The 26,143-nt window shown below is 45.9% G+C and overlaps 1 protein-coding gene across 2 annotated transcripts in view; it reads left to right on the forward strand.

Annotated features, from left to right (window-relative positions):
- The first annotated feature begins 228 nt into the window (after positions 1–228).
- SUSD4 (sushi domain containing 4) overlaps positions 229–26,143 on the forward strand; it is a 63,099-nt gene continuing 37,184 nt past the window's right edge. For both annotated transcript variants that reach the window (XR_005455031.1, XM_038760998.1), the window contains exons 1-2: positions 229–365; positions 4,725–4,904. Coding sequence is in view for 1 of the 2 variants with exons in the window: in XM_038760998.1 (XP_038616926.1) it covers positions 4,760–4,904 (145 nt within the window). In the remaining variant the exon portion in view is untranslated. The remainder of the gene's footprint in view (positions 366–4,724; positions 4,905–26,143) is intronic.

Raw genomic sequence — 26,143 nt, forward strand, 5'->3', positions numbered from 1 at the left:
CGGGGGGAGGTGGCGCCGGTCCGCGCGCATGCGCCCCTGTTGCCTCCTGGCCGCTGCGCGCGAGCGCGCTCCCGCCCCCGGGTACGGGGGAAGTAGGAGCGCTCCCGCACGGGCGCGCGCGCGCTCCCCGTTGGCCGGGGGAGGTCGCGCCGCCCGCGCGCACGCGCCCCCGTTTCCACCTGGCCGCAGACGCGCGCGCCCGCGCGCGCCCCCAGGTCCGGGAAGCACGAGGGCTGCCGCACGGGCACGCGCACGGGCGGGCGCGCGCTTTGGGGCTGCCGCTGGTTCCTCCGGCGGCGGAGCTGGTCCTGCCCAGATGCGGGTTAGAGCGGAGCAGGAGGCGGCTGCACGCGGGAGACCCGCAGGTGAGGCGGACAAGCGGGAAAAGGCGTTAAATCCGGGAAGAAGGGGCGGCCGGGAGGAGGAGGAGGAGGAGGAGGAGGAGGGGAGCGAAGGTGGGCGGGGGGGGGGGGTTGGGTTGGGTTGGTTCCCCCCCCCGGGCTGAGCTGACAGCCGGAGGTTGTGCAAGAGGGCCCTTCCAATCCCGTGGAAAAGCCGCCAAGGAGCTGCGGGAATCCAGTCCTTCAGTCGTATTTATTGAGCGCTTACTGTGCGCGGGGCACTGTACTAAGCGCTTGGGAGGTACAAGTTGGCAACACATAGGCACGGGCCCTGATCATGGTAATGGCATTTCTTAAGCACTTACTGTGTGCAATGCACTGTTCCAAGCGCTGGGGAGGTTGCCAGGTGATCAGGTGGTCAATCAATCAGTCGTATTTATTGAGCGCTTACTGTGCGCGGGGCACTGTGCTAAGCGCTTGGGAGGTGCAAGTTGGCAACATATAGGCACGGGCCCTGATCATGGTAATGGCATTTATTAAGCACTTACTGTGTGCAATGCACTGTTCCAAGCGCTGGGGAGGTTACCAGGTGATCAGGTGGTCAATCAATCAGTCCTATTTATTGAGCGCTTACTGTGTGCGGGGCACTGTACTAAGCGCTTGGGAGGTACAAGTTGGCAACACATAGGCACGGGCCCTGATCATGGTAATGGCATTTCTTAAGCACTTACTGTGTGCAATGCACTGTTCCAAGCGCTGGGGAGGTTGCCAGGTGATCGTGGTCAATCAATCAGTCGTATTTATTGAGCGCTTACTGTGCGCGGGGCACTGTGCTAAGCGCTTGGGAGGTGCAAGTTGGCAACATATAGGCACGGGCCCTGATCATGATAATGGCATTTATTAAGCACTTACTATGTGCAGTGCCCTGTTCTAAGCGCTGGGGAGGTTACCAGGTGATCAGGTGGTCAATCAATCAGTCCTATTTATTGAGCGCTTACTGTGTGCGGGGCACTGTACTAAGCGCTTGGGAGGTACAAGTTGGCAACACATAGGCACGGGCCCTGATCATGGTAATGGCATTTATTAAGCACTTACTGTGTGCAATGCACTGTTCCAAGCGCTGGGGAGGTTGCCAGGTGATCGTGGTCAATCAATCAGTCGTATTTATTGAGCGCTTACTGTGTGCGGGGCACTGTACGAAGCGCTTGGGAGGTACAAGTTGGCAACATATAGGCACGGGCCCTGATCATGATAATGGCATTTATTAAGCACTTACTATGTGCTGGGGAGGTTACCAGGTGATCAGGTTGTCAATCAATCAATCGTATTTATTGAGCGCTTACTGTGTGTGGGGCACTGTACGAAGCGCTTGGGAGGTACAAGTTGGCAACATATAGGCACGGGCCCTGATCATGATGATGGCATTTATTAAGCACTTACTGTGTGCAATGCACTGTTCCAAGCGCTGGGGAGGTTACCAGGTGATCGTGGTCAATCAATCAATCGTATTTATTGAGCGCTTACTGTGTGCGGGGCACTGTACGAAGCGCTTGGGAAGTACAAGTTGGCAACATTTAGAGACAGTCCCTAATAATAACAATGGCATTTATTAAGCACTTACTGTGTGCAAGGCACTGTTCCAAGCGCTGGGGAGGTTACCAGGTGATCAGGTGGTCAATCAATCAATCAGTCGTATTTATTGAGCGCTTACTGTGTGCGGGGCACTGTGCTAAGCGCTTGGGAAGTACAAGTTGGCAACGTATAGGCACGGGCCCTGATAATGATAATGGCATTTATTAAGCACTTACTATTTGCTGGGGAGGTTACCAGGTGATCAGGTTGTCAATCAATCAATTGTATTTATTGAGCGCTTACTGTGTGCGGGGCACTGTACGAAGCACTTGGGAGGTACAAGTTGGCAACATATAGGCACGGTCCCTGATCATGATAATGGCATTTATTAAGCACTTACTACGTGCAGTGCACTGTTCCAAGCGCTGGGGAGGTTGCCAGGTGATCAGGTGGTCAATCAGTCGTATTTATTGAGCGCTTACTGTGTGCGGGGCACTGTGCGAAGCGCTTGGGAGGTACAAGTTGGCAACACATAGGCACGGGCCCTGATAATGGTAATGGCATTTCTTAAGCACTTACTGTGTGCAGTGCGCTGTTCTAAGCGCTGGGGAGGTTACCAGGTGATCGTGGTCAATCAATCAATCGTATTTATTGAGCGCTTACTGTGTGCGGGGCACTGTACGAAGCACTTGGGAAGTACAAATTGGCAACATCTAGAGACAGTCCCTACCCAACAGTGGGCTCACAGTCTAAAAGGGGGAGACAGAGAACAAAACCAAACAGACTGACAAAATAAAATAAATAGAATAGATATGTACAAATAAAATAAATAAATAAATAGAGTAATAAATATGTACAAACATATATGCATATATACAGGTGCTGTGGGGAAGGGAAGGAGGTAAGATGGGGGGGGATGGAGAGGGGGACGAGGGGGAGAGGAAGGAAGGGGCTCAGTCAGGGAAGGCCTCCTGGAGGAGGTGAGCTCTCAGCAGGGCCTTGAAGGGAGGAAGAGAGCTAGCTTGGCGGATGGGCAGAGGGAGGCCATGCCAGGCCCGGGTTGATCAGGTTGTCAATCAATCGTATTGAGCGCTTACTGTGTGCAGGGCACCGTACTAAGCGCTTGGGAAGTACAAGTTGGCAACATTTAGAGACAGTCCCTAATAATAATAATGGCATTTATTAAGCACTTACTCTGTGCAGTGCACCGTTCCAAGCACTGGGGAGGTTACCAGGTGATCAGGTTGTCAATCAAGCAATCGTATTTATTGAGCGCTTACTGTGTGCGGGGCACTGTACTAAGCACTTGGGAAGTACAAGTTGGCAACATAGGGACACGGTCCCTGATAATGATAATGGCATTTATTAAGCACTTACTATGTGCCATGCACTGTTCCAAGCGCTGGGGAGGTTACAAGGTGATCAGGTTGTCAGTCAATCAATCGTATTTATTGAGCGCTTACAGTGTGCGGGGCACTGTACTAAGCGCTTGGGAAGTACAAGTTGGCAACATATAGGCACGGTCCCTAATAATAATAATGGCAATGCACTATGTGCAATGCACTGTTCTAAGCTCTGGGGAGGTTACAAGGTGATCAGGTTGTCCCACGGGGGGCTCACAGTCTTCATCCCCATTTGACAGGTGAGGGAACTGAGGCCCGGAGAAGTGAAGTGACTTGCCCAAAGTCACACAGCTGACAAGTGGCGGAGCTGGGATTTGAACCCACGACCTCTGACTCCAAAGCCCGGGCTCTTTCCACTTAGCCACGCTGCTCCCTACCCAACATCATCATCAATCATATTTATTGAGCGCTTACTGTGTGTGGGGCACTGTACTATGCGCTTGGGAAGTCCAAGTTGGCAACATATAGAGACAGTCCCTACCCAACAGTGGGCTCACAGCCTAGAAGGGGGAGACAGAAAACAAAACATATTAACAAAATAAAATAAATAGAATAAATATGTGCAAAAAATAAATAAATGTGATTGGTCAGTGACAGAAACCGTTTGCAACCGCACATCATCATAAAGTGAGGAATATGCAGGTGCCTGATAAATATCATTCGCCGCGCCAGTTCCGGTATTAGAATGAAATTTGGAAGAGGCCTAGGGAAAAAAAAAAGTGGCCTGACAGCCATGAGACCCCACGCAGGCTTCATATCCTCTCCCCCTCGTCCCCCTCTGCATCCCCCCCATCTTACCTCCTTCCCTTCCCCACAGCACCTGTATATATGTATATATGTTTGTACATATTTATTACTCTATTTTACTTGTACACATCTATTTATTTTGTTTTGTTAACCTGTTTGGTTTTGTTCTCTGTCTCCCCCTTTTCGACTGTGAGCCCACTGTTGGGTAGGGACCGTCTCTATATGTTGCCCACTTGTACTTCCCAAGCGCTTAGTACAGTGCTCTGCACACAAGTAAGCGCTCAATAAATACGATCGATTGATTGATTGACAACCTGATCACCTCAATAAATACGATTGATGCTGATGATGTCATGGTGGCAACACGGGGCCAGCGCAGTTCAGATTTGCAGTGAACCCCCTGCCCCCTCGAGCCGGTGGTTTTGGCAGAAACGGCGTTCGGCTGGAGCGCGTGATGCTTATTAAATACTGGGGCTCGAGGGGTGACTGCTTTGCTCTTATTAAGCTCTTAATAAATGCCGTTATTATTATTAAGGGACCAGGGAAGGGTGGGGGGGGGGGGGTTCATGATGACTGGGGAGGTGGGTATGGAGTGGCTGGAGCTGATGTGAAGGAACCTCGAGAGCTGTAGAGGACCGACGTAGTCTGTCTCTTGTTGCAGACTCTTGCAACCTGGATGCCCTCTGTGGATAAAAAATGTATCATGGAATGAACCCGAACAGCAGAGGTTCGTTTCTGGAGCAGCAGCAGCAGCAACAGCATCAGTCGTCCTCAAGACTCGTCGCAGTAATCTTGGGGTTTCAGCTGGCGCTCTGTTTCGGTCCTGCCCAGCTAACCGGTGGTGAGTGACTTCCTCATATGATGATAGAATAGAGGTGGGGTAGCAGATTAGGTCTCAGGAAGTCCCTTCCCCACACCACCTGTATATATGTATATATGTTTGTACATATTTTTTTTTTACTCTATTTTATTTGTACATATCTATTCTATTTATTTTATTTTGTTGGTATGTTTGGTTTTGTTCTCTGCCTCCCCCTTTTAGACTGTGAGCCCACTGTTGGGTAGGGACTGTCTCTAGATGTTGCCAATTTGTACTTCCCAAGCGCTTAGTACAGTGCTCTGCACATAGTAAGCGCTCAATACGATTGATGATGATGATGAGGAGGAAGTCAAGAAGGGGGTTATAGCTTTCAGAAGAATGCTTCCTGCCATTCCCTGACCCCCCACCTTTCCCTCCCACACAGAAGAATTAAAGGGACTTTTGCTTGTTCCCTCATTTCAGTTAGTCAACGGAATTTATCGAGCTTAGTACACATAGTAAGCGCTCAATAAATACGGTTGATGATGATCGAGCGCTTACTGTATGCAGAGCACTCTGTTAAGCACTTAGGAGTGTGCCATACAATTCTGTTGGTAGACATGATCCCTCCCACAAGGATCTTACAGTCTAGAGGGGGAAACAGATATTAAAGTGAATTACAGATAGAAGAATTGGGAGAGCCCCCTCAAACATACTCTTCTACAGAAAATGTGTTCCAACCCATAATTATTATTAGAACACCTTAACTCGCCAATGCACCTCACTCATAAAAACATACACAGAAAACCAAATTCCCATTATCCCATAAATCCCATCCCGTCCCCCCAACTTTCCCTGCCTCTGCTCTTCCCGCAGTTCTCTCAGTAATAATTTAAGGAATGTACTGTAGTTGCTTTAGCAAAGAGAAGCAAGTTGTGGGTCGGTCAGTGCGCCCTCATGTAGCTTACTGTTGTTGGCCCCCAGAACTCAACGGAAGGGGATATAGTCTTTCTATGGTGGGGACATTGGGCAAAAGCCGAGCCACCGGGAAAAAACACGGAGAAGAGACCATAAATACTTAATAAAAATAGAATTCCCTTGTCAGAAAATCACCCCTGATCTAAGGTAGATTTCCTTTCTATTTTTTAGGCCTTTTCAGATATTTATATTCGGGTATATTTATAAATTTGCTGGCTCTGATTTAGGTCTGTGCGACAGAAAAAGTCCTCAGTGAAAGAAAGCACTCTCGAGGGAAGAAGAAGTTAGTTGGATTAAAATGGATTGCTGGAGTGGGATTCTAATCTAAGGCATATTTAGTGCTTGAGGGGAACAAATAAACTCTGTTGGTTGTCTCAGTTGAAGAGGGAAGAAGGAGCTTCTGTCAGAGTATCAGATTCTCAAGGTCCCACAGAGTCCATCATGATTTTCTATCCTAAAATTTCTCTGCGGTCTTTCTGATCTTGGCATTGAATAATGAAAACAAATGATCTCCTGACCTCAGGTACTGTTATTCGATTAATAAATTCCAATTGGAAAAAAATAAAGGGAAAGGCCAATTTTTTTCCTATTTTCTTCTGTCTCTAACAGCATTTGAGAACTCCAAAGGGAGGATAAAATACCTGGTTAAAATACCTAGTTTGCTTGTATCCACCCCAGCGCTTAGTACAATGCCTGGCACAGAGTAAGCGCTTAACAAAAGCGCCATAATGATTATTATTATTATCATTAATAATAATAAAATATTGTCCCTAAGGGGAACAGAAAATAACAAATGAGGCTTTGTGTGGAAGATTCAGTTATTCCGTTTGGGATTTTTGAACTGCATTCTTCATAGCAAGGCACATGCCATGCTGTGCATATCTTTGCCTGGTTTCTGTCTGACTCCCGCAGAAGTTACATTGATTTCTACGTCTTGTTATTTCACTGCTAATCAATATTAGCTATTACCTACGCGCTTTTGGGTGAGGAACTTTACAAGGAATGCCTCTTTCGGTGCTTTTATTGTTCACAAAAGTGGTTCTCGAATACAGGGTTGAAATAGGCTGTTGAGTAGTCTGAGCTTCAAGTAGTGGAACATGGAAATTACTAAGAGTCTCATCAAGTGGGTGCATCTGCCGGGGAGCCAGCGGCTCATCTTTAGTTCAGGGCACCCAGGAAGATTGGCTGTAAGTTCCCATGAGTGTAAGCATCTTGAGGGCAGAGGTTGTGTCTTTTGCTCCTGTTGTGTTCGCCCAAGTGCTTAGTTCAGTGCTCTTCACACAGTCGGCATTCACTGAAGATGCTTGATGGATTAATTGGTTTGGGGGATGGATGACCCTTCTGTTCCTTCACCTCTTTCCATGCCCATCGAAGCTTCCTCCTCAGTTCTTTCTTCTTTGATTTCCCCGTCTTTCCTCAACTGCATCTTAGTTATCAATCAATCAATCGTATTTATTGAGCGCTTACTGTTTGCAGAGCACTGTACTAAGCGCTTGGGAAGTACAAGTTGGCAACAAGTTGGTTATCCTATCTCAAGCTTCCTTGGGAGAGATTCATTCAATAGGTATACATTTTAAAGGAGGTTTTGGAGAAGAAACACTTGTCAATTTCCACGGCAGTAATCTTGAATATATTCCATTCTGCCATCATGCGTTTTTCCATTGTAAGTTTCGGCCGAGATATTGTTAGAAATTAGGGAATGTTTGTCTGACAGCACGGGTCTGTTTGGAGGCAGTGTGCAGGGGTACTGGAAAAAAAAGCTTGTGTGCCCACCTGCGATGTGGGGTTGGGAAAGTGCTACCTGTGCCAGTTTTCTTGTATGTTGGGTTTTGCCAGAACGCACCCCTCACACCGTAGGAGATCTTGGGCGTACAGCAGTTTGGGATTTACACTTCCAGCAAAAGGTTGAAACCTGACTTCTGTACTAACTCTGGACCTCTTACATCCTTGTGATAAGATAAGGAATGGAGTAGTAACCGCTGCTCAGATTGTGGCCTAGTAAAACAAAGCGTGGGTGGCCCATGAGAGAGAGAAGGAGGGGCCATTTTATGCACACCCCATGCTTTGGTTCTCTTTTCATTATGCTGCCACAGAAGCTTCAGGGCAAGTTGGGACCTAGGCAGACAACTTCATTAGTTTCTTCTCTTCCCTTTTTACTCTGGTTTTGAGCACAAGGAAGACCCTTAGTGGAGGCTTTTGTGGGAACCCTGATTTTGATATTATGCCACGGGAAATGGAGTACCTCCATTTCTGTCATAGCACTCTCTTGAAGAGCCTTTTTATGGGAAAATTACATTAGCTGGACCATAGATTGATTGGGTGTCACTGGGTTAAGAGGTAGATGGTTCAAAGATACCACAATGACTGACTTTTTTATATTCCAATTCTTGTAATACCGCTATGTCCACCATTAGAATGTTTTACACCTCTCCCTGTTATTTCAAGGTATTAAATATAAAACTGCAAAAACATCAACTTAGAATCCTGTAAATAAGCCTAGGAGCATCACACCTTGACCAGTGCCACGTACAGGAGTGCATCCATTTCTTCTTTCTGCCTGTGCCAACTTGAGGATTCTGTTGTATCTAGAACAGAATGGTGTTGGAAGAAAATACCCTAATTCTTCTCTCGAGTCATATCCAAATCGTGTAATGAAAATGCCCTTGTAATAGAACTGACCGTATGGGCTTTCTCCATTTTCTCCTCAAGGAACCTGGGTGGACTAAGGAAAGAAGTTTAAGTAACAGGCACGAGGGCATTTAAGAGCCTAGAATAGAGCCCTTTCCCACTCCCTAGTCTTTACCAATGCAGCCTCTGTGTTCTAAGAAAGGATTTATTTGTGTATATATTTATGTATATATGTTTGTACATATTTTTTTACTCTATTTAATTTATTTGTACATATCTATTCTATTTATTTTATTTTGTTAGTATGTTTGGTTTTGTTCTCTGTCTCCCCCTTTTAGACTGTGAGCCCACTCTTGGGTAGGGACTGTCTCTATATGTTGCCAATTTGTACTTCCCAAGCGCTTAGTACAGTGCTCTGCACATAGTAAGCGCTCAATAAATGCGATTGATGATGATGATGATGATTTGAGGGAACATGGTATGAGGATCTTCTGCTGACATCAGTATTTCTGAAGTCATGTTCGGTTTCAAAACCTGAGGAACCAAAACGGAAAGCGTTACGGGCCTGAAAAATTCTGCTTCAGTGTCCGGTGTTGTGAGCAGTCAAGCTTTCTTTTCTCATCAGCCAAAACAAGTCTATTCCGCAGTCACTGAATTCTGAATTTGGGGTTTTCATTTTTGATGAGTCCTAGTGGAAGTACCCTAGCCCTGGCAGCTAGTAAGAGAAAGACAAGTGCCCAAAATAAAGTACTGTAGCAAAAGACTGAACCAGACAGGAAGACAGTGAGGAAGAAGTTCAGAGAGGAGATCCTGTTCCCTCCATATGCCGTGCAAAACTACAGATGCAATTCTGTGAGCCTAAGAACTTTGATCATGGTGAATTTTTGCTCATGTGCCCTTGTGATCAGCTCCCTGGTTGCAGTCCCTTTCCAGTGAAGGAAACGTATGAGAGGGGAAGCCAGTTCTGGATCAGCATCATTTTAAGAAGCGCTTATTACAGTGCTCTGCACGCAGTAGGCACTCAAAAAATACTGTTGATGGATGGATGATCCTGAGTCCTCAGAAGAGGCGGTTCTTCCAGGGTTGACATTCCCCTCTGTTTTCATACAATGAGAAGCCACTGCCCTTTCCTGATTGACTTAATTACAGTACCACCCCAGGAAACCACTCTATGCCGAGTGGGCCCAACTCTATGTGAGAGAGTTCATAGATTGTCCCAAAAGTTTGTGAAGTACTTCCCAAGCGCTCAGTACAGTGCTCTGCACACAGTAAGCACTCAACAAATACGATTGAATGAATGAATTAATGAATGAAGACGATGCCGACGGGGAGGCATTAGGCAGTGTGATCACATACCACTCTGTGAACGACAACCCTTTCCACAGCGTGTGCATGTAGTGGTTGCCTCTTGCTGCCCTGTTGCATCTGGTTTCCCACAGGTTTGCCTGTGGCCAGCAACTGTTTTCTGAGGTCTTTCCCTCATCAGGAAGATTCGGTGCTCAGGTGCAAGCTCCATTTCTGTCTAGTTTATTTGCAACTAGGGCTCGCTTTCTTAAGGTATGGGCTTGTGCTGTAGAAACTTGAAGCTTTGCAAGGGAAGGGAAGATGGTTTGCATGTGAACTGGAATTAAAAATGCACATTAAAATAACTTAATTTAGAGTCTGGTAATTGCTTTATTGATTTTAAACAAGGTAAGATGAGAACACTTGGCAAGAAAAACAAAATCATTCTGAATATTATGGAGAAATGGCAGTATACCTACTTAAAATCCCTTATGGTATACTATAGAAAGGGCAGAGGCAGAGAGAGAAACAGATTAGAAGGACTTAGACATCCAGTTAAAGCATTCAGAAGCATATGCCAGTGAACACATAGAAATGAAGATCCTTGGACAAAAGGGAGAGGTACAGTGAGTCCAATCCAGAATTGCTTTAAAGGTTATCATCTGGAAAATTCAGCCTCGTAATCCTGAGGATGGGGAAGAGAAATAGGAAAGGATGGCTCAACCTGGTGACACATGCTTCTGTTTGGGATTGAGTCGTTTTAGGTCCCTGTAAATCACGAGCTCTGAGAATGGTGACAGACAGTGTGTTCCATTTTCGTAGGGCAGCGAGGGAAGGACTGCTCTTCTCTGGGCAGCTTCCAATTGAAATATGTCAGGTGAACTGGATGCATTGGAGAAACACACAAATAGGAAGCAAAATATCCGCTTTGGATCAATTTCATTTCGTGGCAAATCTGCCTTGAATACTCTTGAGTCGGATGGTTTCCAAATCCAGTTCTCCGGGCTATAAAATACATTCCCTGAGTTCTGTAAACCCTTCAATTCTGGGAAATCTAGCAGATCTCAGGGAGGAAACAAACAAATCTGTGATTTCGTACAGAAATTTACTATGGTATATATAGAGTGCCAAATGGTCTGTCGTGAGTGAAAGTGATGCTAAATCAAAAACTAAGTCACTGTTTTAGTTGTAAACCTTCCAATTAAGTTAGAAATGTATGCAGGCTATTTCATTATATGTTGGGTCTGCAGAGTGTATTTTACAAGTTAAGGTTGGAGTGAAATAAGAAGATTAACAGCACTTTTAAATTCAGCCAAAGCACTTTGACATCAATTATCTCATTTTAGCTACACGGCAACCCTATTGGGTAGGGAGAGGCACGTTTAATTATCCCATTTTGTGGTTGAGGAAACTTAGGTCCAGAGAGGTTCAGTGATTTGGCCGAGATCACAGGGCAGGCCAGTAGCAGTGCAGGGACTAGAACCCTGGTTCCCAATTCCCAGCCTATTGCACTCCCTACCAAACAATGCTCTTTGGCATAGTTGTGGTGGATAGTATGTATCCCCCAAGTTATGCCTGCACTTGGGCTTATCCTCTCCCCCAAATATAGTGCTTCGGCTTGAAAAAAGCTCTATTACTCCATCATCTTTCCCATCACCTCTGCGAGCCTCTCAGTTGTCTTCTCCCCATCTTTATCTTTTTCTGTAGCCGATATTCCTCACCTCTCTCCTCCCTGCCTTTTTTGGTGGGGGCTATTGGGAAGGGATGACCAGGGTTGTTGGCAAATTAATCCGGGAATGTTTTCTGGTGGAGATGGGATTTCAGAAGGGTTTTGCCGTTGGTGGGGCTGTGGTGGTGGTAGTATTTATTTAACACCCACTTGGTGCAGTGCACTGTACTAAATACTAGGGAAGTGCTGAAGAACTTAAGTGGTAAGCCCCCTACCCATAGGGAGCTTGCATTCTAACTGTGGAGAGAAACATATTTACAACTAGAGTGGCCTAAATAGAGTAGACAGATATACGCGAGTGCTAAGGTGTCACTGAGTTCAGAAATGTGGTCTGGCCGATTTGAAGGGGAACAGAATTCCAGGCTGGAGGTGGGGCATGAGCAAGGAGTCAGAGTTGATGTTGAAAGCAAAGTACAATGAAGTTGGTGTGGGAGGAATGAGCAGAATGGGCTGGGTGTAATGGGTCAAGAGAGCACATATATGAGAGAGAGTGAGAGCGCTGATAGAGAACCTCGGGAGTTTCTGTTTTGTGACCTAAAGAAAGGAAGACCTACTGTTCTGGGTGTTTTCTTGAACCTTGGGTTGTAGCTGAAGATTGGGGAGAGAAAAAACTAAAATTGGGGAATGTCTCTGGATTAAGGGAAGCATTTTGATTTCCTGTTAGACTCACGCAGTGTCCCATGAAAGACACGGTTAGCAATAGTTTTTGCACGGGATAATCCGCGTGACACTTTTCACACTCTTGCTTTGTCAGACCATATCTGCCCCTTATTTAATCCATCAGTGGTATTTATTGAACTCTTACTCTGGGATCGTAAAGTACAACAAAGTTGGCAATCACGTTCCTTGCCCACAACGAGCTTACAGCCTAGAGGCGAGCATCTTGTTTATTTCATCTGTAATTTTCAGCACTCCTCGATCGCCTGAGCCCAGCTCTTTCTCGAGCAGACTCTTCCTGGTGTTAGATTTTGCAAAATCTAGTGTTGTTCTGTATGAGGTGGCTGGGTCAAGTGCTGTGCTCGGAATGAAGGGACCATCAATGAATGCCATTGATTGATTGACTGGTAAGCATCTACCACAAATCAAAGAGGATCCTACCACGTTGGTTTCCTCGAGCATTAAACTGATATTCAAACTCTAGTGAATACTGGCCACTTGAATCAGGTATGCAGCCTCTTAGAAAAGGTCAGCCAGACGCATCTTCCTCTGGAGCCTTGGGGAGAGAGAAGGTGCATTCAGGCAGGCCAATTGCTTGGAAAAACAGGGCAATAAAATGAGATGGATGAGACAGTGTTTTGGAAGTAAAAGCCCTCTCTAAAAGCAAGTCAGCATTATTCTCTCCAGACAGTTTGTTATTTCACATGTTGCCTGTGGCCCCTCCCTCATCATTTTTGGGGATCATCTAGATTTTGAATATGGGGAAATTCAGTGTTTCCTCATCACCCACTCCCTTCTGCGGCTCCCTGACTTGCTCCCTTTCCTCTTCCCCCCCTCCCAGCCTCATGGCACTTATGTACATTGTGTAATTTATTTTTATTGTCTGCCTCCCCCACTCTAGACTGTAAGTCCATTGTGGACAGGGAATGTGACTGTTTATTGCTGTATTGTACTCTCCCAAGCGCTTAGTACAGTGCTCTGCCCGCAGTAAATGCTCAAGAAATACGATTGAATGAATGAAAGTGTTGTGGAGGGGTCGTGATCAAGATCGCAAGTGTTTTCTGACCAGCACAGTGACTGAATAACAGGTACCTGAACAGATCTCCGCTTGGTTCCAAGGTAATAAATCATTAGACATGGTGCTTGTTCACAAGCAACAAGTTTATAATCTAATGGGCAGGCAAGAGAGGCGCCCAGATTCAGCATCAAGCTGTACATAATAATAATAATAATAATAATAATAATAATAATGGCATTTATTAAGCGCTTACTATGTGCAAAGCACTGTTCTACATGTTATATGAATATAAAATTTCTACATAAGTTTTACAAAAGTGGTTTGGGGGCTGCTCAAGTGTTTTTGAGCCTCTGGTCAGACCCCTTCCATAAAGTCAGAGTTACACCATTGGTATAACATAGTCAGTTTGCCCTTTTTCACCCTCAACTCCATCAGCCCATCTTGTTTATTTCATAATAATGATAATGTTGGTATTGGTTAAGCGCTTACTATGTACCAAGCACTGTTCTAAGCACTGGGGTAGATATAAGGTAGTCAGGTTGTCCCACGTGGGGCTCACAGTCTTCATCCCCATTTTACAGATGAGGGAACTGAGGCCCAGAGAAGTTGTGACTTGCCCAAAGTCACACAGCTGGCATGTGAAGGAGCAGGGATTAGAACCCATGACCTCCTACTCCCAAGCCCATACTCTTACAGCTAATCTACGCCGCTTCTTTCATCTGTAATCTTCATCATCCATTGCTCCTCTGAGCCCGGCTCTTCTCGAGCAGGCTGTTATTTACGTGGCATTGATGTGTTATGTGGTCTTATAATTCTGTAGAGGGCATATCTGGTTCGGGGGAGAGAGAATAAATAGAAATCAGATGAGGTTTGATCTTAGATCCGGACTCTCAAGCAACTTTCAAAGTATATTTTCCCAGACCAAAGATATCGACCAGAAGTGGGAGTTGGCCTGTGGCATTTTGGATTTTATTACCCTTTGGCACAAGAGCCAAATAAAATGAAAGCTTAGAGCAATTGGATCCCAAAGAGTCATGCACTTTTTGCCACCCGCAATGTGACCTGTAACATGATGACATCCAGTTGTACGCGGCACGGTGTGATGATGCCATGGTGCTGTGATGTTGCTTCAGAGCAACAACTGATATTTCCCAGATGCGATGGGAAAGAGGAGGGGAGACAAAGGGTGAGAGAGGGATAGGAGGGGAGAGAAGAGGGAAGGAGAGGAGAACAAAGGAGGGGAAAGTAAGAAAAAGGAAGGGAGGGTTCAGGGAATATACCTAGTGCTTCCACCACTACTTTTCCAAGCTTTTAATGCAGTACTCGATGCTTGTACTACCACGTCTCTTGGGAATGTTCAAGTGAATGTGCCCTGAATGATAAAATTATGGAATGAGAAATACGACTGGCTCTGAGCCAAACTGAGGGGCATTTAGAGAAATCCACAACCGGGGCTGCACTGCTGGTGGTTTTGTTTTAGGTGAGTCAAAAAGGACTCCCCGTATTTACTCCTCCTGGCACATATGCATGCATGAAGGGTGAAACCCTCCTCCTGAATTTCTCCCGGAGATGCTGACATCACCCCTTTGGGGCTTCACAGACTAAGCCCTCCACCCTAAGCCTCTAGAGCCTCAGGATGCCCGAGTGGCGGAGAGCAAGGGGGTGACCAGGCAGTTTTTTAAGCATAGAAAGTGGCAGCTGTGAGTGTCGTCACAGCATGAGGAAACCGCTCAGGAAACAGCTTTGCTATTTTTAAGTTGTCTGCTATGCGCCGGCAGAGACAGCCTCTCTCCTGGTGCTGAATCATGCTCCGGTTCTCCAATTGAAGCAGGGCCAGTAGTTGTGATGAAATTGAGCAGGCATCCATTGTGGGCAGGAGTCCTTCGGGTGGGAGCAGGGCAGGGACTGGGGGTCAATCCAGGGACTGGCTAGGCTGCTTCTCGACCCCCACAACAGAACCTTATAGGTCACTTTAACCTTTTTTTTTTTTTTTGGATACCATTGAATGAATAGGATTTCCATAAAGGATACCATTGTATCTATAAAACCTGCTTTGGAAAGATGGGGACTAGCTCACCTCTTGAGTCCTGAGGCCCCTTTCAATTTTATGATACTGTAACTTTGGGATAACGATTGTGGCACTTGGCCACTGGACAAGGTGGTGTGAGTGTTTCGCAGTCATCACAACTATTGTGCTTTTAGCAAAGGCCGCCCTGGAATGGCTTTTATTTTTAACCTTTCTTTAGAGGAATGCAGATTTGTTAAAGAACAAAAACAAAAAAATACACACAGTAAATACAATTGAAATGAATGTCTTGGGGCCGGACTTCTGAGATGAGTGAGCAGTAAACCTTCTTGTACTGGTTCCTCTGGTGCCTGATACCTGCATTTCCCTCCATCTCACCCTGGGAGAAGGAAGGCATCTTAAAATAGGTTATCATGGGGTTTTCTCTCTCCAATTGTGGAGATGTTATTGAATTGGACACCTTGTCACTTTGGCTGCTTGCTGTAAAGGCACCAAGTGTCCTGAGGTCAGGTCCAACAGAAAGGGCTGTTGGAAAACGTGCATCATAAATCATGGGAAGGGGGTGAGGTAGCAAGCTCTTTGTGGGAGTAGTGGGAATGTATCTGTTCCTGTCCCAGCTCTGAAGGCTCTTCAAGAGCCCCCCAACCCCACTCCTCAGCCCAGAGAGGGTAAGGAAAATGCAATAAGAATGGGCCATGGCAGTCTACTAGATAAAAACCAACATCACCAGGCAGAAGGTCGCAGCATCAGGGAACCAGATACTCCAGAGAGGATCGGGCTGACGAGGGGCAGCTGATCAGGATTCTCTGAGGGTTCCCTGCATCTTCATCCTCTCTCCCAGATATTCATTTGGCTTTATCTCAGGCTTTTATTTTCAATTTCATCTTTACTTGAACTCGTGCTAAAAATAATAAGACTGTCTCCTGTAAAATCAGAATGGCACCGTTGCAAACTGATGGTGTAACGCTTCAGTTGACACAGTGCAAGCCTGGGGGAATCTGGCTGGACAGTTTTGGCCCACAGCTCACTGATCAAAGTATGGGGAGTTAAAACTCGTAGCGGGCCTGGTTCTGATTGCTGACTTCTGAGCAGATGGCTGTGCATCACTGTTGTTAAGGTTGCGACAGAGATTCTATTCTGAACAGCCAGTTGCAGCATCGCTTCATATCAACAGCCAGTTTCAGGAGTTTATCCCTCAGCTTTAAAACCTTTTTTCTCAGAGAGAACCAAAATTTGCCATCCAAGACGATAGCCTTAAAGCAGGCTTTGTTGCTCTCGGAGGGAGGGGAAGAGTTCTGGGTAGCTTAACTTGCCCCAGTTTCATACTGTTTCAGTGTGCTTAGACTTAGAAAAAGATCAGATCACCAAAGTCCTTCTTTGGCAGGAGTGTACTTGCGGCATGGGTGGATAGGCCGAGGATTCCGAATCACATCACAGCTGTGATATTTGTTAAGTGCTTACTATGTGCCAAGCACTTTCGTGAGAATAAGGTGCCACATGGGGCTCACATTCTAAGAGGGAGAGTACATATTGCATCCGTTTTGCAGATGAGGGAACTGAGGCACAGAGAATTTAAGTGATTTGCCCAAGGCCACACAGCAGACAAATGAGGGAGCCGGGATTAGAACCCAGGCCCTCTAATTCCTGAGCCCAGGCTCTTTCCTGAGAGTGAGTACCCAGTTCCCTCTCCCATAAAATATCATATCCCACCTGCATTTGCCATGGACCCCCATGCCCCCATCCTCCTCTTCCTCCTCTTCCCTGCCCTCTGATCACCGCCATCCCCTGTAGCACCACTCAGCTCATGGTTCCACGTTCCACCTTTCCCTCTGGCCTAAAGCAGCATCATGTATGGGAAGCAGCAGCATGTAGCAGATAGAGCACAGTTCCTCCTTTAACAGTTGTGCCCTGCACACGGTAAGCACTCAATAAATGTGATTGATTAATTGTATCCATTGGGAAGGCCAAGGCTTGCCTTCCTAATCAATCACCTCTATTGAATGCCTTTTCTGGGCGGGACACTGTACTGAGCCCTTAGGAGAGTACAGTGTAAGTAAAAGACATGATCCCTGCCCGGGCTAGCAAAGGAGAATGGCAGAAGCAAATTGTTTGCAGGACCAGAGGTATAATGAGAGAATGCAAATGCAGATAAGTGAGTAAGTATGCAGAAATAGAGCACACAAATCAATATGTACCTTAGTGCTGAGGTGGCTTTTGGCTTGACTTGGGCGATAGGAAATTAATCAGGGAATGCCTCCCACAATATGTGTAATACAGAATATTTAGTGTACTAAGGCTTCTTTAAGACCATTTTACAAAGCAGCTCAGGCTCATAGGCAACAGATCTGAAAGGAATTAGGACCTACTAGAAAAGCTGTAAGTAAGGGATACTTTTTAATGAAAAGGGAAAATATGACCCAGAGCTTTGGCCCTCTCCCCTTCCCGGTGACGGCTGGTGCTCCTTGCCATCAGAGGCACCATTGTTATAACTCTGGAAAATGTTTCAGGGTCCATTCGGCTCCCACTCTCATCATCCCTCATCCAGTTTCTGTACATATTGCAAAGTCTCACATGGTGGGGGGTTTGGAGCATAGCCAAGTCTGGGAACACAGGGCCTGCTTACTGCAGCTCAGCTTGATGGGCCGGGCTCCAGACAGATGGAACCAGGGGGCCCGAATGGCTTTTGGGTGAGGGAGTGTTGGCTAGGTGGTTGCCTGAGGAATGCAGAAGAGATGCCTCGAGGACGGGAGGAACGTAGCAAATGTGAGCCCACTGTTGGGTAGGGACTGTCTCTATATGTTGCCAATTTGTACTTCCCAAGCGCTTAGCACAGTGCTCTGCACATAGTAAGCGCTCAATAAATACGATTGATGATGATGATGAAATGTGCCGACGGGTATACGGCGGCGGCAGAAGACGGGCTAGTTTGGTGATTGGTTAGAGAACAGGGCTGGGCCAGTTATGGAGCCACCAGAGGCAGGGGCGAGTCTTTGCTGCCGGTGCAGATCCTGGATATTTCCAAAGATAAAACACTTAGCAACAGCAGGATGAAGAGCAGGGAAGGACCTGAGGATCCTCAAGGAAGTGGACATTTCCAAGGCCCTCATCTGGCAGCGGGTTTCGTTCCTCGGTAACCGTTCCCTGGGGACAGCGAGTTGTGTGTTGCGATTAAGGCTTCGGTTCCTAGTGTCATCCAATAATGGTGCTCCCACTTCCCCCAAACAATCCTGTTCGATCCCTGTGTCCCAGTGCTCTGTCTGAAGCCTCAGCGGTGACCGGGGTTTGGCTGTCAGGTTGGCAGGATGTCTTGGCACCCCCGATGCCTTGGAGATCTTTAGTGGGGTTGGTGGGCAGAGCTGAATGTGCTCGTGGACACATTGAAGAAATGCAGCATGAACATTGCCAGCAGCTGCTGCCTTGTACCGAGGAACTTGAAGTTCGGGTAGTGAGTGACCCTGTCCACCGCGGGTGCCCACCAAATAATTGAAAGGGCCCATTTAAGGCAGGTTCTGTTTAATGAAAATAAGTCTTTTTAAAAGGCAGACCCATTATGGACTTGGAGGGGAGTTTGTAGGTGGATAATTATGTGTGGCAAACACTACCCGGGCTAATTGTCCAATTAGAGTGAACAAAGAGTCATTTGAGTGCTTGTGATATGCAGGCTCTCTGGTGTGAGCATCATTACACTATAAAATACGGTAAAACGATCGTGAAATAACAACATTAAACATTAATTAATTATTAATGTTCCTAGTTAAAATGGGCAGACACTAATTTTGTAAAGCACAGAACATTGAACTGGCGAAGCTGGTATTGAGCAGTATAGTACTTTCTGAACATCCTCATCCTTATCAGTAGTAATAAATGCCCCATTTTAGCAAAGAAACTCATTGGAGTAATTTAATCCCTTTGAAACTTGTTGGGATTCAGCCACCGTGTTTGACTCAGAGTTATTTATGTGTTGAAATATTTTACGGAGCTAAAGGCACACAGGAACATATTTAAAATACATTGCTCTGAGGCATCCTAATAGTGCTGCCTCATACTAGCCTCCAACTGTTTGATGAACTGCATTTCAGGTGTTTTTGTGACTGCACGTAGCACTGCTGAGACACCACCTCCTAGCAGCTTGTTTCAGTCTCTCCTGGCATTTAACTGCAATTTGGGGCCTGGGAAAAGCCTGTGTCATTAGCTGTGCTTAGTACACTGTGGGTTTAAAGAGGTAAGATCCTCACAGCAAAGTGATGGGACCAAAGTAGCATTTGTAAATTTTAGAAAGCCTTCTCTCCTTCAGGCATCGTGTAGAATTTGCATGTGGCCTTGTCATTGAGTCCCAGTGCCTTATTACTATTTTCACGGGTTGTTTTTTTTTAAAAGAAGCCCAAAAGCTACATCACCCTGCACTTGGAAATCTTCTACCGTATGGCTTTTTGGTGAAGACAAAACATGACCCTGTGTCATTTTGGCACCACCAAGCCTAAACTCATACTCTTCAGCATCCTTGCACTGCTGCTGTTATTTCAGGAGCAGATGGCTTGGCCAGATTAATTCCAGCTTGGAGAAAACAAAAAAGCATCAAAGGCCATGTGAATTGGCTGGGGCGGGAACTTGCAAACTGTTCAGCAGGTGGTTGTTTAACAGACATCCTTCTAGAATTCCGTAGCTCTCCACCGCAGGTCTTAGCACAGGTCTGGGAAGTGAAGTGGATGCTTTCATGCAGGGTGGGTAAAATGACTGTAATTTCCAAGCCATGGTTTCATTTGCTGATTCGAGGCCCTTTTAGCCGTCAGAGTGACAGGAGTTCGGCTAGGTCTTTGCATGAAATGACTGGGCTCTGTCGGTATGCCCCGTTGCACATCCAGTTTGGAAATTGAAAGCGCACTGGAGCTTTCCAATGGAATAACCCAGGGGTGGTGTAACAGAGTATGGAGGTTAGGCAGTAGCGGGGCGACCTGCTGATGTCAGCCAACTACACACCGCTGCTGCTCGGGTGGGTGGAGAGAAATCAACAGAACATAGTCGGGGGCCAAGCTGGACCACCAGTGCAGTGGGGCATTGAACCCAGTGGATCGTCAGTCAGTAGCATGGCAAGCATGCGAATATCTACAGTCTAGCCCACTGTTGGCTAGTGGCACCTGGACTAGCATTTGAAGACACTAAAGGATACCAAAAGTATATCTTTTCCTGAGTGGGAAGTAACAGGTGCCACACATTACGTGTGTCATAACATCAGTGGGAAATGCGAGAGGTCTTTGCAGAAATCAGCACATCCTAGAGTGTTTTTCCGATGCCTTCCCTTTGCTCCAGAGCCAACCCTTTTCCCACCCGATGGGGACACGGATTTTACTTCCATGCCACTGGACTCGGTGGTGAGCACTGAGGCAGACTGAGGCAGCACCTGATGCTCTATGAGTGTGAATAAAATAGTGATCCTAATTATTATAATATTGGTATTCGAGTGCTTCCTATATGTACAAGCTTTATAATAAGCACTGGGATAGGTACTGGTAATCATCATCATCAGTCGTATTTATTGAGCACTTACTGTGTGAAGAGCACTGTACTAAGCGCTTGGGAAGAACAAATTGGCAACATATAGAGACAGTCCCTACCCAACAGTGGGCTCACAGTCTAAAAGGGGGAGAGAGAACAAAACCAAACATACTAACAAAATAAAATAAATAGAATAGATGTGTACAAGTAAAATAAATAAATAAATAAATAAATAGAGTAATAAATATGTACAAACATATATACATATATACAGGTGCTGTGGGGAAGGGAAGGAGGTAAGATGAGGGGGATGGAGGGGGGGGGGGGGTAATCAGACTGGACTCTGTTTCCTGCCCTGTGCAGGCCCCCAAATTGTCAAATATCTTTTAAATTTGAAATACCTGACATTAAAGCATCTGGTGCCGTATCAGTTCCAGACAGGGGACAGTCCAGCCAAAGACCAGGTGGTCCAAGTCTAAAATATGATGAATGGCCGGCCTTTCTAATGTCAGAAATGTCAGATGCTAAACCACTATTTTTAGCAGTGCCCTTCTGTCTCTTCCTGCCCTTCCTCTTTTTATGTCTCCCTTTGCCCACTGCCTTGATGTGTGGAACTTTTATGTGTTCTGCCTGTGTTCCATAGCCATTTTTCTTTTTTCCTTTCTGTAGGGCACCTACCAGCTCCGGGGACTGTATGAACGAATGCTGCATTCAATTGTGTCTAGAGTCTGTTTGCTTGAACTTGTTCTCAGTGAACTTGAATTTTTCACCTACTACTGCCTGGGGCCCTCATTTTATCTAGGTGGCTATAAGCTGGGATAATGCAATTTTATTTCTGATGGTGCCAGGGGAGACAAAGTTAAAAGTGCTAACAAAATAAGTTCTTTTCTGGTAGATATTCCCTTTTGCCTTTGAACAGTGTAGGTGCTTTTCTGTGTGCATGGTTTTCTGCATCTGCCTCCTTGTCTTCTGCATAGAACTGGAAGCACACAGGTGTAGTCTTTGGAAAACATAAAAACAGGCGTTTTAGAACTCTGAAGAAACAAAGAGCAATTGAAAGAAACTCAGGGGCATTTTCCATCCAAGAAAACTTGAATTAAAACAATAATAAGGCCATGATATCTGGGACTTGTTTTCCAATCTGAACTCTAACTCATCACACATCCAAGTGTACTTTTCAGGTCTAATATTCTCCAAAATGTTAGCACACTTTTTTTATTACTCGGTGGTGATGGAGACTAAAACTTTTTCAAGTGGGCACACAGAAACCAGCATGACCTTGCTAATGAAGATCCAGTGGCTTTCTCTCAGAAAGGAAAAGGGAAAGTAAACAAAGGTCATGTGAGCTGCAGAAGAGGGGAGGGAGCATTCTCTGGTGGTCAGAACTGGTGCCCTAAAGCCAGAAAGTTGTAGGCTTATGACTTTCCTGCCCCTTGGGCTTGCTGTAAAAAGTTCTATCTTAATGAGAATGGCTTTTTCCAAATGATCCCTGTTACTGAGGGGTGAGTGGTGATGGGGGGGCAATGATTTGAACATTGGCATGGACACATCTCACCTCAAACTTCCAACCCCACCCAACCTTTTTTACTAGTAGGGTTTATGAGTAGCAATCAGTGGTATTTATTGAGTGCTTATTGCTTGCAGAGTGCTGTATTAAGCGCTTAGCAGCATATGGACTTTAAATAATAATAATGATGATGGCATTGTTAAGGGTTTATTATGTGCAAAGCACTGTTCTAAGCGCTGGGGGGGAAATACAAGGTGATCAGGCTGTGCCATGCGGGGCTCACGATCTTAATCCCCATTTTACAGATGAGGGAACTGAAGCTCAGAGAAGTTAAGTGACTTGCCCAAAGTCACAGAGCTGGCAAGTGGCGGAGCCGGGATTAGAACCCACGACCTCTAACTCCCAAGCCTGTGCTCTTTCCACTGAGCCACACTGCTTATGAATTTCACTTTCTCTTCTATCGCTTGTTCATCCTGTGGTGGGATGAATGCTTAGCACAGTCCTCTGCACACAGTAAGCTCTCAATAAATACCACTGATTGACACACACACACACACACACACACACACACACTGTCATCAGTCACATCATTTTCTGACTCCTCCATCCCCACTCCCTCCGCACACACCATATCTTTCCCCTCCTCCCCCTTGGGGAGGCTGCGGTGGCTCAAACTAAGGCCTGTTTGTTTGGAGTAGTCAATCCGTGCTCTTTACCAAGCGCTTACTGCGTGCAGAGTATTGTACCAAGCGCTTGGGATTTTTACTTCCCAAGCGCTTAGTACAGTGCTCTGCACATAGTGCTCAATAAATACGATTGATGATGATGATGTACAGTACAACTGAAGAACGGACAGCCCACAGAGGGAGACAGACATTAAAATAGATTAGGGACAGGAGAAATAGTAGAGTAAAAGGCTATATTTGTAAGTGCTGTGGGGCTGGGTGAGTGTCAGAGTGCTTAATGGGTACACAGGGGAGGGTAGATAGGGATGATGAATCTTCAAACTTACCCCATATGAAAGCTGTTTATTTGCATGTCTTGACCTTGTTGCCCTGGTTTGTTGACTGGATTACTTTTTAGCCCCCCCCTCCCCATTTTTTTTTCCATGTGTCTACCCCTCTGTTAGAGTATGAGTCGCATGTGGGCCCAGGGACTGTGTTCGATCCGTTACATTTACCCCAGTGCTTAGAACAGCTTCACGGCACATAATAAGCTGAGAAGCCTTAAAAAAAATACCACAGCCAAACAAACTGGGGCAGCTGTGCCCCAGAGGATGAAAGCAGTCGTGGAAATTCTCCCTCCAGCCCCCCCCCCCCCCCCATCCCTGAGTCCTGCAAATGTCATGATATGGAAAACTATTCACCTTAGAATAGGAAAACCCCCATTTCTTCTAATGGCTCATTTGCTGTGTGGAGAAAATCATATGGTAGGTTGAGTGTGATTTATGGGAAGTGGTGCATATTGGAAGAGCTTGGTGTGAATTATGGATGGTACTTTGGAGCTCCATAGATCTGCTGTAATTTTCAAAATTAATTTCCTCCTGTCACTTTCAGTATATTTCTGTTATTCGTGGGCTTCCTAGGCTCCCTCTGGTGGCCATATTAAATCAAATTATCATATTTGGGGGGATTTTGTTGTTGTTTTTTTAAAAAACAACAACTAAATTGTCTTCTTGATTCTGCCACTGCCTATAATTCAGTTTGGGCCAGCTGCCAAGACCTCCCCTTGCCCCTGTTTCCCCCTTCCAATGACTGGGGTGGAGGGGTGGATTGGCTTGTTGATCTACTTTCCTATAGGAGCTGGATATGAGCAGGGAAAAGGCACCTATTTGTAATTCTGGCTCTCGGTGTGGTTGAGAGGAAAGACTGCTGGAGAGAAGTGCAGATGTAATTAAAGGAGACTGATTTATAGTGCTGAGCATACTTACCTATTCTCTTGTCATGAATCCTTCCCAACCAGAAACCAGATTCATCTTTGCAGTTCCAGGGCTGTTCTGCAAGCCTTGCAAGCCCCTCTAGGGCTAGGCCACCTTCCCAAAGGAGCAGGAAACTTTTTTTTCTCTGCTGGTGCTTCATAGCAGGGAAATGCCGCTTTTCTGGAGAGGCAGAGGAGGAGGGCAGTGCAGGAGACAGCGTCATTCCTATGCTCCCCAGAGTTTGAACAGGCCATTAGGACCATACCTCCTTCCCCACAGCACCTGTATATATGTATATTTGTTTGTACATATTTATTACTCTATTTATTTATTTTACTTGTACATATCTATTCTATTTATTTTATTTTGTTAGTATGTTTGGTTTTGTTCTCTGTCTCCCCCTTTTAGACTGTGAGCCCACTGTTGGGTAGGGACTGTCTCTAGATGTTGCCAATTTGTACTTCCCAAGCGCTTAGTACAGTGCTCTGCACACAGTAAGCACTCAGTAAATGCGATTGATGATGATGATGAAGAAGAGGGTCTTATCCCCATTGCATAGATGAGGAAACTGAGACTCAGAGAAATTAAGCGACTTGTCCCGGGTCATTTAGGTCAGTGGCAAAGCCAAGATGTGAATCCAGATTTCCTGACTCCTATCCAATACTCTTCCCACTTACTCGGCCTGGCTGTCTCCCCAGGTAGAAGTAATGGCAAGTGGCCCACTCAGGGCCGAGCCCAAGAGGTGAGACCTCAAATCCCATGTGTTCTGAGCAGAACGCCAAGCACACAGTGCAGCAATCCTGGCAATTGTTTGAACAGGAAGTTTTTAAGTACCGCAGTTAACCTAAGTGCTCTAAGTGCATTCCTTTATTCTCCTTCATTTATTCAATCTTAGACAGGAAAAGTGCCCCCGGGGGACATTCAAATGGCATTTTTACTCTACTTCAACAACTGCCTAAGCAGGGAGCACTTTTCCTGCCTACAAGGAGCTTCCACCCCTCCACCCCCGTCCACTGCTTAAGAACTAAGCCAACCAAGACCCCTCTAGGTCCTCTGGGGGTTGAGGTATAGAGGTTTAGGTCCAGCTGCTGAAAGAACCTGGGCCTCTGTTCTAGGTAATCCGAAAGGAACATTTGCTTGCTCCACCAGATTCCTTCATTCAATCGTATTTACTGAGCGCTTACTGTGTGCAGAGCACTGTACTAAGCACCAGATCTGGCCTGGGGGACCCTGCAGTGCTTTAAATCACTCTGTTAAAGTTGCTTTTTGAGCAGGGGAGATTGGAATAGGATCGAGACTGTGAGCCCACTGTTGGGTAGGGACCGTCTCTATATGTTGCCAACTTGTACTTCCCAAGCGCTTAGTACACTGCTGTGCACACAGTAAGCGCTCAATAAATACGATTGATGATGATTGGGGGAAGAAGGTGGCCCTACTGTCGCCCAGGATTTTCATAGCCAAAATTTTCAGTAGGTTCCAGCTGAAGGTGCTGTTCCTTTGTGGTGACTGAATTTCAAAGAGGAATGGGAGTAGAAACAGAAAGCTGACCCTATCTGCTCTACTTCTCCACCCACTAGTGTATCTTTTTTATTTCCAGGTCAATTCTGCTTTTTCCCATTCTTCATCCTCACTCCTCCACCACCCTCCCTACCCCAAAAAAGATTCTGCTCCATTTAAATCTTCACTCTTTGTTGAACATTTCATATTGAAGTCCAGCCAGTTCAGGGGCCAAAATGTAAAACTCTCCTCATTATTATTTTTCAGAACTCTCTGCTAGTTGAAGTCCTTTCCTCTTTGCTGGCTGAGATGAACTGTGTTATCCATAAAACGTTAAATAGCAGCTGTTCCCTTTTCTGCCTTCTGTACTTTGAAATTATGAGGCTCTTATTTGCATGACAGCACAGCACTGGACAAGGCCTACCAGAAGGAGCCAGGAGCTTTTAAATTTAACCAGAATCGTATGGTTTTTCAGATTAGCTTTTCTAAAATACTATGAGGCTTAGCTATCTTGCACTTCACCATTAAGTTTGCAAAAAGCACCAA

The sequence above is a fragment of the Tachyglossus aculeatus genome, chromosome 19 (assembly GCF_015852505.1).
Source record: "Tachyglossus aculeatus isolate mTacAcu1 chromosome 19, mTacAcu1.pri, whole genome shotgun sequence".
Lineage (NCBI taxonomy): Eukaryota > Metazoa > Chordata > Mammalia > Monotremata > Tachyglossidae > Tachyglossus > Tachyglossus aculeatus.